Here is a 15,000-nt window from a genome sequence, read left to right as displayed (position 1 = left end):
CTGTATTCGTTCTTCTGCAGTTAAACTCCTGAAGCAGGACCAGGAGATCAAAGAGATGAAGCAGAAGATCGCCGAGGTCATGGCCGTGTCCCCGGGTGTGTCCTACGTGGCTCCGCGCTCCACCGTTCCGCAGTACCTCAAGTTCCTCAACTCGGAGCGCTACGTCCTGAACCCGCGAGGTCTCATGTACCAGTGTCTGAGAAAATGATCAAATAACCACAGTGAAGGACACAAATGGGAGTTTTTTTTTCCTTTTGAAAAGGCTTTGGATTGAATTTCTCCCGACTATCCGAATAAAGGGATAAACGCAAATGTTGAAATTTCCCTGATCGGACCGAGAGCCGGCGAGTTTACGGCACCGAGCCACAGGTTCTCGAGGACACAAAGCTGATTGTACGTCTGATTTGTGGTGCTACAAAAGTAAATAAAGCAACACAGGTTAATTCTTTTCAATCTCGAACTCAAGTCGTTAAATTCTTTCAAAGGAGAACGGAGTTGGCGACTATTTTTCAGAAAAAGAAAGAAAAAAAAAAGGAAATCAGGCTCAATGGCTCATGTTGCGCCTCAGTTACGATATTCAAACAATAAAAAGCCAATACCTAATGTCAGTAATGTGAATATAAAGTGCTTTGTACGGTTTTGTATTCCTTTTTACATTATACGCGTTGTAAAGGAATTTGACTTCTTCTCGATTTGTACGTTTTCACGTCTTTGGACCTGTCGCCTTTTTATGTGTCGATGAGGTGTTTTTTATGAGATATTTATTTTTCTGCCTTGATGTACTAGCTCACCACCACCACCACCACCACCCTCTACCCCTGAAATACGAGATACAGAATTGATGGTCTTGGTCTGCATGCTGATTTCTGAGTAAGAAAATAATACTCAGTTTTGATGTTTAATTGTGCATTTGTGCAAGGGCTAATGTTTTTCTTCCAAGATCTTTTGGAACGAGTAATAAAAAAAAAATTACCTTTTTTCGAAGACTCCTTAATTAACTGACCCTACATTTCTTCTTCTCCTGCTTTCAGAGGATACACTTCTGAAAGGCAACGAATGAAATGAACGTTTATTGTCCTCCGGTTCGTTAAAGGAATTAAAGGAAGGCCGAACACAACATCCTGTAAAGACTGTCAACTAAAAAAAAAAAAAATTGCATATCAGACGTCACAGATTGTACACGGGCAAGAGATTAAGGCTGCTAGTCTTACTAAATAACACACAAAAACATACTAGTCAAGTTGAGCAACAATTTGTGACTCATTTCAGCTGCAATGTGATTCGAATCAGGTCCAATTCAATGTGACTCATTTCAGCTGCAATGTGATTCAAATCAGGTCCAATTCAATGTGACTCATTTCAGCTGCAATGTGATTCGAACCAGGTCCAATTCAATGTGACTCATTTCAGCTGCAATGTGATTCGAACCAGGTCCAATTCAATGTGACTCATTTCAGCTGCAATGTGATTCGATTCAGGTCCAATTCAATGTGAATCATTTCAGCTGCAATGTGATTCGATTCAGGTCCAATTCAATGTGACTCATTTCAGCTGCAATGTGATTCGATTCAGGTCCAATTCAATGTGACTCATTTCAGCTGCAATGTGATTCGAATCAGGTCCAATACAATGTGACTCATTTCAGCTGCAATGTGATTCGAATCAGGTCCAATACAATGTGACTCATTTCAGCTGCAATGTGATTCGAATCAGGTCCAATACAATGTGACTCATTTCAGCTGCAATGTGATTCGAGTCTGGTTCAATAGGATTAATTTTTGCACAAATGTGATTCAAACAAGGTCTGAATCAATAAGATTAATTTCCCCATTTATATGATTTAAATCGGATTCAATCCGATAAGATTCATTTCAGCGAATGTTTATTCAAATCAGATCTGTGATTCATTTCAGCAGCAATATGATTCGAGTCAAGTTCAATCAAATATGATTCAAATCGAGTCTGAAACACTAGGATACATTTCTACCCCATGTTTAGAGCTGCTGTAAGTAACTCATGCATGTTTTATATGCGTTTCCTGGGTGCACTAGAAACTGTAATATGCACGTAAACATTTCCTTTGACTTTGTACAGTTTTTAAAACAGTAAACACCCCCCTTTTTTAGAATCTTTACTGATTCTACTTAAATGACACACAGAAAAGACACAGAAACTTGAATGTCGTCTTTATAATCAAGAAATGGTGCAACGTTTTTTTTGTCTGGGAAAAGATACAGAAAGAGAACCAGGTTGTAAAAGCAGTTAACAGCTACTTACTGGATTGTTTTTTTCTGGAGTGGAGATAAAATGATAACCGATGATTACTCAGAGAAAGAAAGAAGCTTGAAACTGGATAACGTCGTTATTATTTGCTTTGTTCGGATTTCCGGCCGGTGTGTATAGCACTAAAGAGTGTGATGTGCTTCTGAACAAATGTGTCCCTTTAATTCTGGATGTTTTTGTAATAGTTTCTTTTACTGGAAGATGGCTCTAACTGTCAGCTGAACAAAAAAGAACCCTTTTACTCTGTGATTGAAGCTTACCTGATCGACCGATTGACTGACCGGCCGATCAAAGTTTACTAGTCTGAATTTGATACTACTAAAAGACAAGAGCAGCTCTTATCCTTTCTAACGTTTCAATTGCAAATGTTGTTCAGAAGCCCAACACAAACAACCCAAGTGTTTTAATATACAGTATATATAGATGTGTGTGTGTGTGTGTGTGTGTGTCAGTCAGTCAGTGGGGGCGCTTTACAAGTGTGCAAACCAGCAGCAAGCCGAACCTCTACTTAACCTACGTATACCTTCTTTACCCAAACACCAACAACCACAGAGAAACATTCTAAACCGTTACGTCTTCGTTAACGTTCCCGTCGAACCTTCCGCTACTTAAAAAAAAAGAAAAAGAAAAACACACTTTAAATCTTCAGAGGTGCAAAAAAGCAAGTTCTGCACCGAGGTGTCAGAGAAAGGTAGCTCGAATGATCTATTGATCCATGCACGCATGTCAAATAGCATGTAACTAGCAACGTGTCAGTGACAGGAAACGCGTCGAAACGCCTGCCGTTTTAAACCGGAATCAACTCTTCGTCTGTAGAAGGCACATTTTAACAAATCGTAATTTGTATATCAGTGGAAACGTGTGTGTGTGTGTGTGCGCGCGCGTGCATGGGGGCATAAAAACAAAAAACAAACAAACAACTTTCACAACCCTTGGGTGCCCTTTCCTCACACACACAAACACATCTCATTGGTAATAATATACAGCAAATGAAAAATTCATACATTCACAAACGGTTGCTAAACGCAGAAAGTCTTAATTCCTTACGCAAAGAACGTAAATGATAAATAATCCGCTGACGTTCGACCGGCCCCATCCAACCAGTCACGACCCTCCCCTGGATTTAAAAAACAAAAACAAAAAACAAAACAAAGACGAAACAAAAAAAAAAAACAATTCCCTCTCCCTTTCACAGTATTGGCTTAAGTGAAATTTTGTATTGAACCACAGTTAATTCTTTATAATTACAGTAAAGATGCGCTAATTAAGATTTTCTTTCTTTAAAGCGTATTAACGGTCATATAAAGCGCTTGTAACAGAATAGACGCCTAATCGTACCTTTGGGATACGTCTGCCACAGGGTTACGGAAAAAAAATAAATAAAATAACTAGCACGAATAGGAGATGCTTAGTGACAGCTTTATGATGCTTTCGTTTCGCTTCGTTTCATTTTCTGACCTTTTTCAATAGAAATAAAGTTAAAGGAAAAAAAAAAAAACTAATCATTGCAACTTTAACAGCTGGAACAACAACCGACAGGTCAGATGGCGTATCGTGAGAACTTGATAAAGTTTTAAACAACGGGCTCCTTCTCGTGTGAGACAGAATCACTCGCACACGTCATGTGCTTCTCTCTAAAATCACCGCAAAAGGCTTATTATAACAATAAACCACCAAAAAACAAAAAAAAAAAAAAAAACACCCTGAACCATGACCCATCCCACAGAGATACTGTATGTAATAATAATAAAAGTAAAAAAACAAAACAAAATAAAAGGAACAGATTGTAATACTGACATGAACGATAAATGTTTCTCAGAGAAGCTTGCGGCGGCTACACAGAGAGAAATAAATGTACACGAACGCCAGGCGACGATTTCTGCCACCTACAGCGGCGTAAAGAACAACATAAATGCAGGAATCGTCGCGTGAGCGCCGGTCGAGGTCTCCTAATCCGTTTCTTTATTTTTCTGCGAAACCCCCCCGGCTTCCACCCGGTCCGTCGTCCGAACGAGCGCTGCTGGAGTCTTGTCCCGTGTGTGAGGATGAGGAGCGGCGGCGAACAGAGGCACACGTCTCCGCTCTCTGCTACGAGGAAACGGTAACGGGATTCAGAGAGCCGTTACGGCTGTAGAACTTCGTGAAGGCCTCCTCCAACACGGTGGCCAGACGCGGCTGGTCGCCCTGAGCAACACAGACAAAGGGGAAGTGGATACAAAGAATAAGACGGAGGCATCATGATGATGATGACAATAAATCGAATAACCAGAAAACAGCTGCACAAAATCCCTGCACTTCACTTCACTTCTCCTTAAACAACAATTCTGTGGCTGTCCCTAAAAGTGCAGGAAGCTTTCGGATCAGTTTATGGAACGCCACGTTTTTCAACCTTAAACCTAAATCCTTTAACTCCATATCTGTGCAAAAACAAGGGAAGACTTTATCACGTGTACATGCGGTGTTTATATTTTATATTAATATTAGCTAATAAGCACCTAGTGTAGTAGACTTTTGTTATGTTTATTTCTTTTGGCACCCTTCGTGCTGTGTCTCGGGACTGAACCTGATTTCCGTGATCCTGCCTTTGTGTATTGAAAATAAAAGCTGTAAACATCCCAGTAGGCTCCTGTCCTGACTCTATGATCCGGTCCTCTATAATCCTCGTGCTCACCCTTGGGTTTTGCCTTTTAGCCGTGCTAGTGTTTGATTTTTAAAAATCAGTCGACATACGGCACACATATGACTTGTGTTTAAAAAAAAATTGACGCCTTACACTTCCACTTTCAGAGGAGGGAAGTTTGTCGCCGGTCTTCGTGGTGACCCGACGTGATGCGATGTATCTAGAGTCTAGGATTTGAACCTCGCCCTGTTTCACTAAACATGCTGGTCAAGTGATCTGGCTGTGTGTCAGGGCACCAAACACTCGGTCTGTGCTTATTTTATTCGTTTAGTATTTTTTTTAATGACAGATGACATCACAGTCCTGCCTTTGTTTTTTTGTTTTTTCTACTGGCTCACGAGACCAAGACACAGGTCAAAGTGAGCAGAAGCAATGACTTGTGATTTGGCTTTTTTTTTTTTTTTTTGCTATTTCTGTTTGCGCTTTTTACACCTGGTCACTTCATACGTTTTCTGTGATCAGATAGCTATCCGATGGTAAAAAGACCAGGTCTAAAGGCCCTCCGAAACGTTTTGGAGACGGATATAAATCAGATGGTACGAACCCCTTCAGGAGGAGGTCTGGGACGCGTTTCAGATGAAACTGAACAGGTGTAAATGCATGTGGTTGTTCAAGCCACATACGTCAGCGCTATACTCCTCCCAAACGGAAGTACGTCACTCGCAGGTGACTCGCGATTCGTGCATCGCACCAGAAACAGAAATGAAGTAAAATATATTAGCATATTGGGTGGGAGTAGAAAGATGGGATCGATATCCGATTCGCCGAGACGCATTTATGTGGCCTGATGTAAATGGAACAGTTTTAACAAATCAGATAGCTATGGGATCAGAGACAACACACGAAGTGACCGGGTGTAAAAAGGCCCTTAGTTAACCTGTAAATTCCCCATTTACAGTGTTGAAACATTTAATATTCCACACGGATTCCTTTTAATGTCTTTACGCGACGTGACAAAAAACGCTAATCGAAAGACTGAAGGGACGGATGAGGAGAAGGTGAACTGTAACTAATACACTAAAATAAAAGAGGGTGAGTGGGAGAGCCAGGCAGATGGTGTGGCATCAGCTTTCGTGTGCGAGAGCCAAGCTGTACAGATCACTACACTCCATAAGCCAGTTAACCAGGATTATTTCATTACCAATAATTCTCTGATATTCTACACCAGGACGTGTTATTGTGCGTATTAACGCTCATGTGTGTGTTTACTGCATTATACCATGTCGCTGCTGTTCATCCTGTATTGACGATAACAGGGTTGTTTATGCTTTAATGACTGTTTATAATCCCAAGCATTATATATTCTTCCCGTCCTGCGTGTCCTATATACGTCTTCCGGTTTATTTAAAATCATCACGGTCGTGTTTGGACCAATCTGTCTAGCAGTCTGGAAAAATATTACAGCAGACTGAACAGATTCTGTAGCATGCGATCACAAGATATTCTAATGAGGCTGTAAACACATCTGAATGTTTACAGAAGATACAAAACAAATATTTCTATAAAATTGGATCTCTGGGTTTGTTGCTGTGAGTTTATAAAGGCAGGAAAAACCCTGACAGTGCTGAAGGGCTTACCTCGCTGATGAAGCCGAGCTGGACCAGCTCCACCGCCAGCTCCTGTACGTTCTCATCTACACACACACACACACACACAGACACACACACAGACACACACACACAGACACACAAATGTGTTTAGCTTTAATGTAAACTATAATTCACTGCTGTGTTTAAAAAAGAAAGACATGGGTTAAATATTCCAAACTGAATTAAAACCATTATTTTCTATTAAATCTCTTCTTGATACAAAAAAAAGAGCTTTATTCTAAAATGCCAATCGTTTCATTCAACCAATGACAAATGAAAGGAGGCGGGGCTTATTGCACTTCTTTAAAAGTAACCTGTTAAAAAGTCGGTTCCGGTTCAGTTGTTCCTTAACGAGGCTTTCTCTCTTTCCCAAAGTGGGTAAATATTTGTAACAGAACCCACAGACACCGGTAACTCCTTCCATAAATGCTAAATAAATGTCTCCTTACAAAATCAACCGTTAACGATTAACATTTATGCGTAAATGCGTAAACTGTGTACGCTGTTGCTATGGAAACGATAACGTACGAGGTGGTGTGCGATTTGTAGCCGTGCTACGGTTCAACCTGCGATCAATAAAAAAAAAAAACGTCTTTATAATCTCTAGTAAATATCTGATCCGATCTAAATAGCGGTTTGACTTTTGTCTCCGTCATTTCATATCCAGATCAGACGTAAGTTAGAAACCGACTTGAATGCTATCCAAAAACCAGACTGTGAAGCACTGAGTGTGCAGTACTCCGTGTACTCTGTGTACTTACTTGGTGCCAAGTCACAACTCAAATGTCTGTTCAGCTTATCTTCCAGCTTTAGCAGTAAGGTCAGCTGTGTAAGAAGAGGAAGCAGCGTATTAGGACGTGGTGTGAACCGTGACATGAACGACGTGTGTGGGAATTAAAAGACTCACGTGATGCTTTGCTCCTTCCTCCACCGGCTCAATGTTGCAGTGCATCTGAAGCACCTGAAAAAAAGATAACTCAATGAACCTGGTGAACAAACGGGACACTAAATGGGACGCTGATCAGATGTTGGCTCTTCTAACTGTTCTTCGTATTTTTACCGGCTCATGTTTATTCGCATGGAGTATTCTGACCCCAGAGCATGTGATGCTTAAACTGTTAAGACTATGGTCTTAAAGGTGCGGTCTCCGATGTTTGAGAAATGCTTCAGAAAACTGAGTCGGGCCGACAAACAGAACAAATCCAAAACAAACGTGTAGCCAATGAGCAGAAAGGGGCGTGTCTTGTCAATATGGGCGGAGAGAGTGTTCAGTGCGCATGTGTGACATTAGCAGAAAGCGGTTTTAACATTGACATGGAGGATAAAAACAAAGAAAGAAAGAGAAGAAAGACTTACGATAAGGCAAGAAGTAGGACGTGTTAATATAGGATCAGCTTTCCAGCGCTGGAGAGAACTGAAGGAGCAGGAAGTTGGCCACATATTCACAGGTTGGAGTTTCCCGAGTCAATAACTCCTGAGCTAAACGCTGTTACTACACAAATAACACCTCTTTTCTATCGTAGTAATGTAGAGAGGCAGCTACAACCGCGTTTTGTGTAGTAACAGCGTTTAGCTCAGGAGTTATCGACTCAGGGAAACTCTGACCTGTGAATATGTGGCCGACTTTACTTAAGACGCCGAGGCGCTTTTTTCCTTCTCGATAGGTGAGTAACGTTGGTTTTGCTTTGTTACACAGAACTAATATATGCCTTTGTCCTTTACATGATTAAGCTTGTGTGGCATTTTTGCTTGTTTGTTTATCTACAATCGTATCGTTCTTCCCTTCAGCTATGATAAAGACACATTTCTTTCCATTAGTTGCCTAAATTAGACGCATAAATATAAAATAAACTTCAACAATTAAATTCAAGCAATTTACACCTCAGCCTGGTGAGTCAACAAGGTAAAATGCTGCCCAAGTGGCACGACTATCTCGAGTAGGAAACTGGATATTTGCTCAGCAGTGAATCCAAGTGTCCATCTATGGCGTTCAGTAAATAAGGAAAGTCTACGTGATACGTCTAATGCCCTGATACGTCTCCCTTGTAGTAATTAGCAAATCGCAGATGGCACAAACCAGCTCAGGTGCGTTAATGCGGCTGACTTCATCTCACCCTAAAGCTTTGTGTTGCTCACCTTCCTGGTCTCGAGCTCTGCAGGTTCGGGTGTGGGGGTTTTCACAGAGGGAGGGACGATGGGGGACTTCACTGTCTCTTGCTGGGGCTGTTGAGGGCAAGGCATACCGAACGCCGTCAACGGATAGATCCCGTTCCTACACGTGGACGAGAGAGAACCTGAATTTACAGTTTACAGCGAGTTTACTTCAGCAACCCTGGGTGTTAACTGTGACTCTGCTTCATCAGACCACACCGTCGTTCAGTGGTTTCATGTGACAAGACAAAACTACTTTATCACAGTTCTCACCTCACATCTTCTAGGAACTTGTCAAGCTCAAGTGCTGGAAACTGGGACAATCTGCGGGAAAAAGAGAGGGGGGGGAGAGAAACTAGTAAACTTTCTTAATAGATTCACATCATCATTGCCTGATTAGAGAGAGAGACAGAGAGAGAGAGAGAGAGAGAGAGAGAGAGAGAGAGAGAGAGAGAGAGAGAGAGAGAGGGAGGGAAAGTCAGACGGATAGACAGAGAGAGAGACGGGGGGAGAGGAACAGAGAGAGGGACAGGGAGGGAGAGAGAGAGAGACAGAGAGAGAGACAGGGAGACAGACAGGGAGAGAGAGAGAGAGACAGGAAGAGAGGGGGAGCAGGAAGGGAGAGACAGACAGGGAGAGAGAGAGGGAGAGAGAGAGGGAGACAGACAGACAGGAAGAGAGAGAGAGGGAGAGAGAGAGAGAGACAGACAGGAAGAGAGAGGGGGAGAGAGAGAGAGAGAGACAGACAGGAAGAGAGATACAGATAGGGAGATACAGACAGGAGAGAGAGAGAGAGAGAGAGAGAGAGAGAGAGAGAGAAACTCACTTCAGCTGCATTTCCTTCATCTCCATGATCACCCAGTTGGGGTCCATGTTCTTAGTAATTTCCTCTAAAGCGTTTTCAGGGATCATGTCTGCAACACAAAGCACATTGTTGTGTTAAAGCCCAATGTAGAAACACCCCTGTGTCACATCAGGACTGAGTATATCTAAAAAAATCAGGCTGTTAGTCTTACAAATAAAATAGCAACAGCATTTCCTTAAGAGACCTATAAAAAGCCACAGTGGAGAAAAGGAGACTCACGCTGGTGGCTGACGATGCAGTGTGCCGCCAGGAGCTTCAGCTGAGGAACCTCAAACAGAGCCTGGTGGAAAAGCAGCTCTCTAGCTGTGGGCCTCTTACTGGGGTCGGTCTCCAGACACTTCTGAATGAACTCCTGCAGAATCACACACACACAATCCACACCTTACACTTACATACTATGTCGTTTTATAATATAAATATCGTGAACCGTGTGAGCAAGAAGAAGTGCAGAAGAAATACCGGCTGTGAAACTTCATACGCTCAACGAACTCAGGTTTGCATACGTAGGGAAAAAAAAAGCCAAGGGGCTCCTGAGCCCTGACGCCGGACAAGAAATTAGAATGGCTGACGACGCTCCGGTGAACGTAAAGCTTTGTGAATGTCTTTCGAATCAGTCCGCGACGTGCAATTTATTTTTCAACATTTTAAATTCCCTGAATTTTATTTTGACATGTAATTTAGCATGGACTAGGAAACAGCCTACGCTGGTAAATAACGCCAGAGAGACGATAGCACACTTCTAACGTTTGTACACTGGAAGATAGACTACAGAGTGCACAGTGTAAGTGTTTTAGCAGTCAGGAAACTAATATCCGAAGCACAACTGCGTGTGTGTGTGTGTGTGTGTGTGTGTGTGTGTGTGTGTGTGTGTGTGTGTGTGTGCGCGCGCGTGTGCGTAAACCTAATTGAATTATCTAATGCGAGGGAAGTTGTGATGTTCTTCATAAACGCAGTGAAACACTAATCCTGGACTCACTCTCTGCAGGGGATCCTCCAAAGACTGGATGGCATTGTTAATGGCTTCTGGTGACACGTAGGACGACTCTCCGTTACTGATCTCCAGCACGGCCATCTACAAGCAGAGGGATTGAAATAAACTGAAATGAATTGAAATGCATGGCTGGAGAGAGGGAGAGGGGGGGCAGGGAGAGAGAGAGAGAGAGACAGGAAGGGAGAGACAGACAGACAGGGAGGAAGAGAGAGGGACAGAGAGGGAGAGAGAGGAAGAGAGAGGGACAGGGAGGGAGAGAGAGAGAGGGAGAGAGAGGAAGAGGGAGAGACAGACAGGGAGAGAGAGAGGAAGAGAGAGAGGAAGAGAGAGGGACAGGGAGAGAGAGAGTATAACACTAATCACACTTATCACCGACTCGTCACTCACCTCTAAGGCGCACATTCCGAAGGAATAAATGTCCACGGCTGTGGTGACGTTAGTAACATCTGAGGTAGGGGAAAGAAACGTAGCGAATGTTTACAATGATGAACAAATCTGCACTGAAGTAATCAATAAATTCGAGGGTCAAAAAGGTCCATTACATCCATATTCTGGTGCAAAGAAATGCAAACTCTTCTGTTCCTCCCGACACGTTTTAACGTGATTGTTAATGGTGTCTGGAGCGACTGTGAAGATGAAGACAGAAAAAAAAATCAGGATATTAACACAAGATCTCACACACTTCACTTTCCAATTCACATTTACTCCGTCGCTCGTTATGATCTCTCGTTTGTCGTTGAACCGCGACAGAAGCTGATGATTTAATTTCTGCACCAGGTGGTGAACCACCTGTATAGCGACGCTAAATATGTTACGCATCGAAGCCTGATAATAACGGATTTGTTAATGACAATAATGGATTTGTTCAGGATAATAACGGATTTGTTAATCTATAACGGCAGAAACGACTGTTTAACATTTATAGGAGAAGTCTCCAGTGTCAGTGCTTTTAATTTTAAGTATCAGATTTTTAAGTGTCAGAAGTAAAGCTGTAACAGAGAGAGAGAGAGAGAGAGAGAGAGAGAGAGAGAGAGAGAGAGAGAGAGAGAGAGATTGAGGGAGAGAGAGACAGAGACAGGGAGAGAGATTGAGAGTGTGTGAGAGAAAGAAAGAGGAGGGGGGATAGAGAGGGGGGAGACAGGGAGAGAGATTGAGAGAGCGAGAGAGAGGAGGGGGGGATAGAGATAGAGCAAAAGAGAGAGCAAGAGAGAGCGTGCACGAGAGAGAGAGAGAGACAGGGAGAGAGATTGAAAGCGAGAGAGAGAGAGACGGGGGGAGAAAGAGAGAGACAGGGAGACAGGGAGAAAGAGAGAGAGAGAGAGAGAGAGAGAGAGAGAGAGAGAGAGAGAGAGAGAGAGAGAGAGAGAGAGTGAGAGTGAGGGAGAGTGAGAGAGAGTGAGAGAGAGAGTGAGAAAGACATTTTCCCTGTAAAATCTAAGGAGACAATGAATCCACTTCAGGGTAGAAAAACACAGGTTTGCCTTTATCACCTTAAAACAACATGATACAAAGTCTTACATTTCCTACTGGTGAGTTTTTGGGCGTTTCCAGTTCTGGCTTTCAGTAAAGTGACTGACGGCTTTCATCGTTTTTTTTTTTAAACGATGATACAAAGCAGGAAACGCAAACTGCTTCAATTTTAAAACTGACCCCACTTTTTTTTCTTTACAAACAACCCACCCCTACTAGATGGGCGACCCACCTGAGCCAATCTTGATGAGGCCGTTGTGCTGTATGAAGATGGTGTCACAGGTCAGGTTCCCGTGGATGATGGGGGGGTCACACGAATGCAGATAACTGAAGAGCCGGTAAGGAAAGAGTTAGGAAAAACAATCACGCTAAAGAGAAACATCACAGAAAAAAAAGGCAATTTTTTTTCAGAATATCAGAATTTCTCAAACAATTTGCAGGAGAGTAATATAAATAAATAAAAAGTAATTTACGTTAAATCGTATGACGGTATACTACGAGTCAGTTTGTTCGTTCGTTCATTTATGAGCTAGTAAGCTTTAGTAAAAGGAAGCAGATAGTTCATGGAGTAAAGAATGTAAGGGTTTAGAACTGACCTTAAAGCAGATAATATCTGAGTACACCACCGTTTCCATGCCTACCAGAAAACAACAAAAAAACAAATTTGAATGAAAAGTTCAGGCTTCGTCTTTAAACACGGTCCGTTCATATGAATCGGATTTTATATATGTCTGAATCCTTCGTACCTTTTCATTCATAGTCTTGTGATTTTTCTTTGTCTTTTTCAGAAACTGCTTCAGACTCCCTGAGGACATGTACTCCGTTATAAAAATAACCTGATGGGAAAGAACAAAAATGTCATTTCAGTTTAACACGTGACGCCGAATAATACGAAGCGACCGCACGGATCTCTCGGCAAAGAGATCGAGCTGTACTCGAAGGTTAGGATAAAGTTCTGAACATCACTTTATGGCACAGTGCTACCGGATTCTCAGAGCTGACTGGTTTCTAGAACGGCAGCTCTGAAATCAAGCTGTCATCGTTTCTATAGCAACAGCTCGTGCACCGGGACATGTACAGTATAAAGGATGCTCAATACACTCTAGGGTTAATAATAAAGGCGTATTTGTTGATATGTGGTTTTCTGTTTGGAGATGTTTATATAAAAAAACGTTTGACAGGTTGTATGGTTTTGTTTTTATTTTAATTCATAAAAAGTAAAAAAAAAGTAAAAAAAAAAAAGTAAAAAAGAGAGAGAAGGAGAGAGAGACAGAGAGCAAAAGAGGCTAATAGAGAGAGACAGAGAGACATACAGAGAGAGAGAGAGAGCAAGAGAGTGAGTGAAAGAGAGAGAGTGAAAGAGAGAGTGAGAGGGCAACAGAGAGCGCTAGAGAGAGAGCGAGAGAGAGCGAGGGAGAGCTTGAGAGAGAGAGACAGAGAGAGAGACAGAGAGAGAGCGAGAGAGAGATTGAGAGGGAAAGGGAGAGGAAGACAGAGCCAGAGAGAGCCAGACAGAGAGAGAAAGATTAAGAGACACAGAGAGAAAGAGAGAGAGAGAGAAGAGAGAGAAAGAAAGAGAGAGATTGAGAGACAGAGAGAGAGAGCGGAGAGAGCGATTGAGACAGAGAGAGAGAGACAGAGAGAGACAGAGAGAGATTAAGAGAGAGAGAGAGCGATTGAGAGAGAGAGAAGGAGAGAGAGCAATTGAGAGACAAAGAGAGAGATTGAGAGAGAGAGACAGACAGAGAGAGAGACAGACAGAGAGACACAGAGAGATTGAGATTGAGTGAGACTTGTGAGGTAACAACTGATCGGGGAACTAACCACAGCTGATTATTGTTCTATAACAAGATGCCAAAGATAAGAGTTTAAGTCCAATTTAGACAGATTGTGACAGACAGCATGTTCCGGTCAAATCACTTTCATTTTAACGCCACTGATTAAATCTGTACCATCATTTTTGAAGCTTTTCTGAAAAGTTACAGGATTATGTTGAGTAAAATCTGTTATCAGCTCTGTACATGTTAAGCTGAGAAACACGAGCGAGGGTAATGGTGAGGATGTACAGAACATATCACTTACTCTGGCTCTGTTCTCCTTCACGTCAGCCCAGTACTTGTGGAACTTCACGATATTCAAATGCTCCAGCTGAATCAGGTTATCGAAAACTGCTCTCACTTTCTCCTGGAATGAAAGAAAAATATGATTTCATCGTTATATGATTTTATGCCTGATGAATTAACGTTTATGTCCCTTTAAGATGACAAAGAAAGATTAAATTGCATGTTCGCCATTTATTGAAAGCCCTGCTTAAGAACAAACAAACATAATTAAGTAAGTAAGTAAGTAAATAAATAAAGGTGGTGTGTATAGAGAGAACAGGCACAGGAGGGAAAAGAAAGCGATAAAGTTCTATGACTTTGTCTCGTTCACCTGCGGATCCGTCCAAGTTTACCTTGTCGGTACGTGACCTCCATCACCGTGCATCTGTTCTTAGAGGCAAAATGTTGGCGTGCTCTCAATGTGTGTCCCAAAAAAAAAAGTCACTGGAGTAAAACATGCCAGAACAGGAGCACAGTCAAACTGTCACGGTTGCATGCGCATAATCGGAGAAAAAAAATTAATATACATTACTGCGCAAAAATTTTAGGCAGGTGTGAAAAATTGCTGTAGATAAAGAAAGCTTTCAGAATTATAAATAACGAGTGTTTATTTCTGTCGATTTACAAAATGCAAAGTGAGCAAACGAAAGAAAAATCCAAATCAGATCAATATTCGGTGTCACTACCTTTTGCCTCCAAACCAGCATGAAGCGATGGCACGACCCCCACAGAGCCCTGATCTCAACATCATCCAGTGTGTCTGGGATTACATGAAGAGACAGAAGGATGTGAGAAAGCCTACATCCACAGAAGATCTGTGCTTAGTTCTACAAGATGTCTGGAACGACCTACCGGCCGAGTTCCTTCAC

The 15,000-nt window shown here is 42.1% G+C and overlaps 2 protein-coding genes across 6 annotated transcripts in view; one reads left to right on the top strand and one right to left on the bottom strand.

Moving 5' to 3' along the window:
- Window positions 1-964, top strand: part of si:dkey-12h9.6 (macoilin) — a 14,906-nt gene extending 13,942 nt beyond the window's left edge. The window contains exon 11 of one of the 3 annotated variants that reach the window (XM_047801621.1): window positions 21-964. In XM_047801621.1, the coding sequence (XP_047657577.1) occupies window positions 21-208 (188 nt within the window). In that variant the 3' untranslated portion in view covers window positions 209-964. The remainder of the gene's footprint in view (window positions 1-20) is intronic. The other 2 variants (XM_047801622.1, XM_047801620.1) reach the window with 2 other exon arrangements.
- A 1,207-nt stretch (window positions 965-2,171) lies between these two features.
- The window catches only part of nrbp1 (nuclear receptor binding protein 1), a 19,521-nt gene continuing 6,692 nt past the window's right edge, over window positions 2,172-15,000 (bottom strand). For all 3 annotated transcript variants that reach the window (XM_047801624.1, XM_047801623.1, XM_047801625.1), the window contains exons 5-19: window positions 14,112-14,213; window positions 12,776-12,865; window positions 12,626-12,666; window positions 12,262-12,356; window positions 11,102-11,185; window positions 10,947-11,005; window positions 10,545-10,640; window positions 9,788-9,920; window positions 9,530-9,617; window positions 8,977-9,027; window positions 8,689-8,824; window positions 7,460-7,513; window positions 7,314-7,377; window positions 6,541-6,596; window positions 2,172-4,467 (exon numbers count right to left, since the gene is read on the bottom strand). In XM_047801624.1, the coding sequence (XP_047657580.1) occupies window positions 4,372-4,467; window positions 6,541-6,596; window positions 7,314-7,377; window positions 7,460-7,513; window positions 8,689-8,824; window positions 8,977-9,027; window positions 9,530-9,617; window positions 9,788-9,920; window positions 10,545-10,640; window positions 10,947-11,005; window positions 11,102-11,185; window positions 12,262-12,356; window positions 12,626-12,666; window positions 12,776-12,865; window positions 14,112-14,213 (1,245 nt within the window). In that variant the 3' untranslated portion in view covers window positions 2,172-4,371. The remainder of the gene's footprint in view (window positions 4,468-6,540; window positions 6,597-7,313; window positions 7,378-7,459; window positions 7,514-8,688; window positions 8,825-8,976; window positions 9,028-9,529; window positions 9,618-9,787; window positions 9,921-10,544; window positions 10,641-10,946; window positions 11,006-11,101; window positions 11,186-12,261; window positions 12,357-12,625; window positions 12,667-12,775; window positions 12,866-14,111; window positions 14,214-15,000) is intronic.

The sequence above is a fragment of the Tachysurus fulvidraco genome, chromosome 16 (genome assembly GCF_022655615.1).
Source record: "Tachysurus fulvidraco isolate hzauxx_2018 chromosome 16, HZAU_PFXX_2.0, whole genome shotgun sequence".
NCBI lineage: Eukaryota > Metazoa > Chordata > Actinopteri > Siluriformes > Bagridae > Tachysurus > Tachysurus fulvidraco.
The sequence above is the reverse complement of the archived record's forward strand: the minus strand, read 5'-3'. Positions and strand labels throughout refer to the sequence as shown.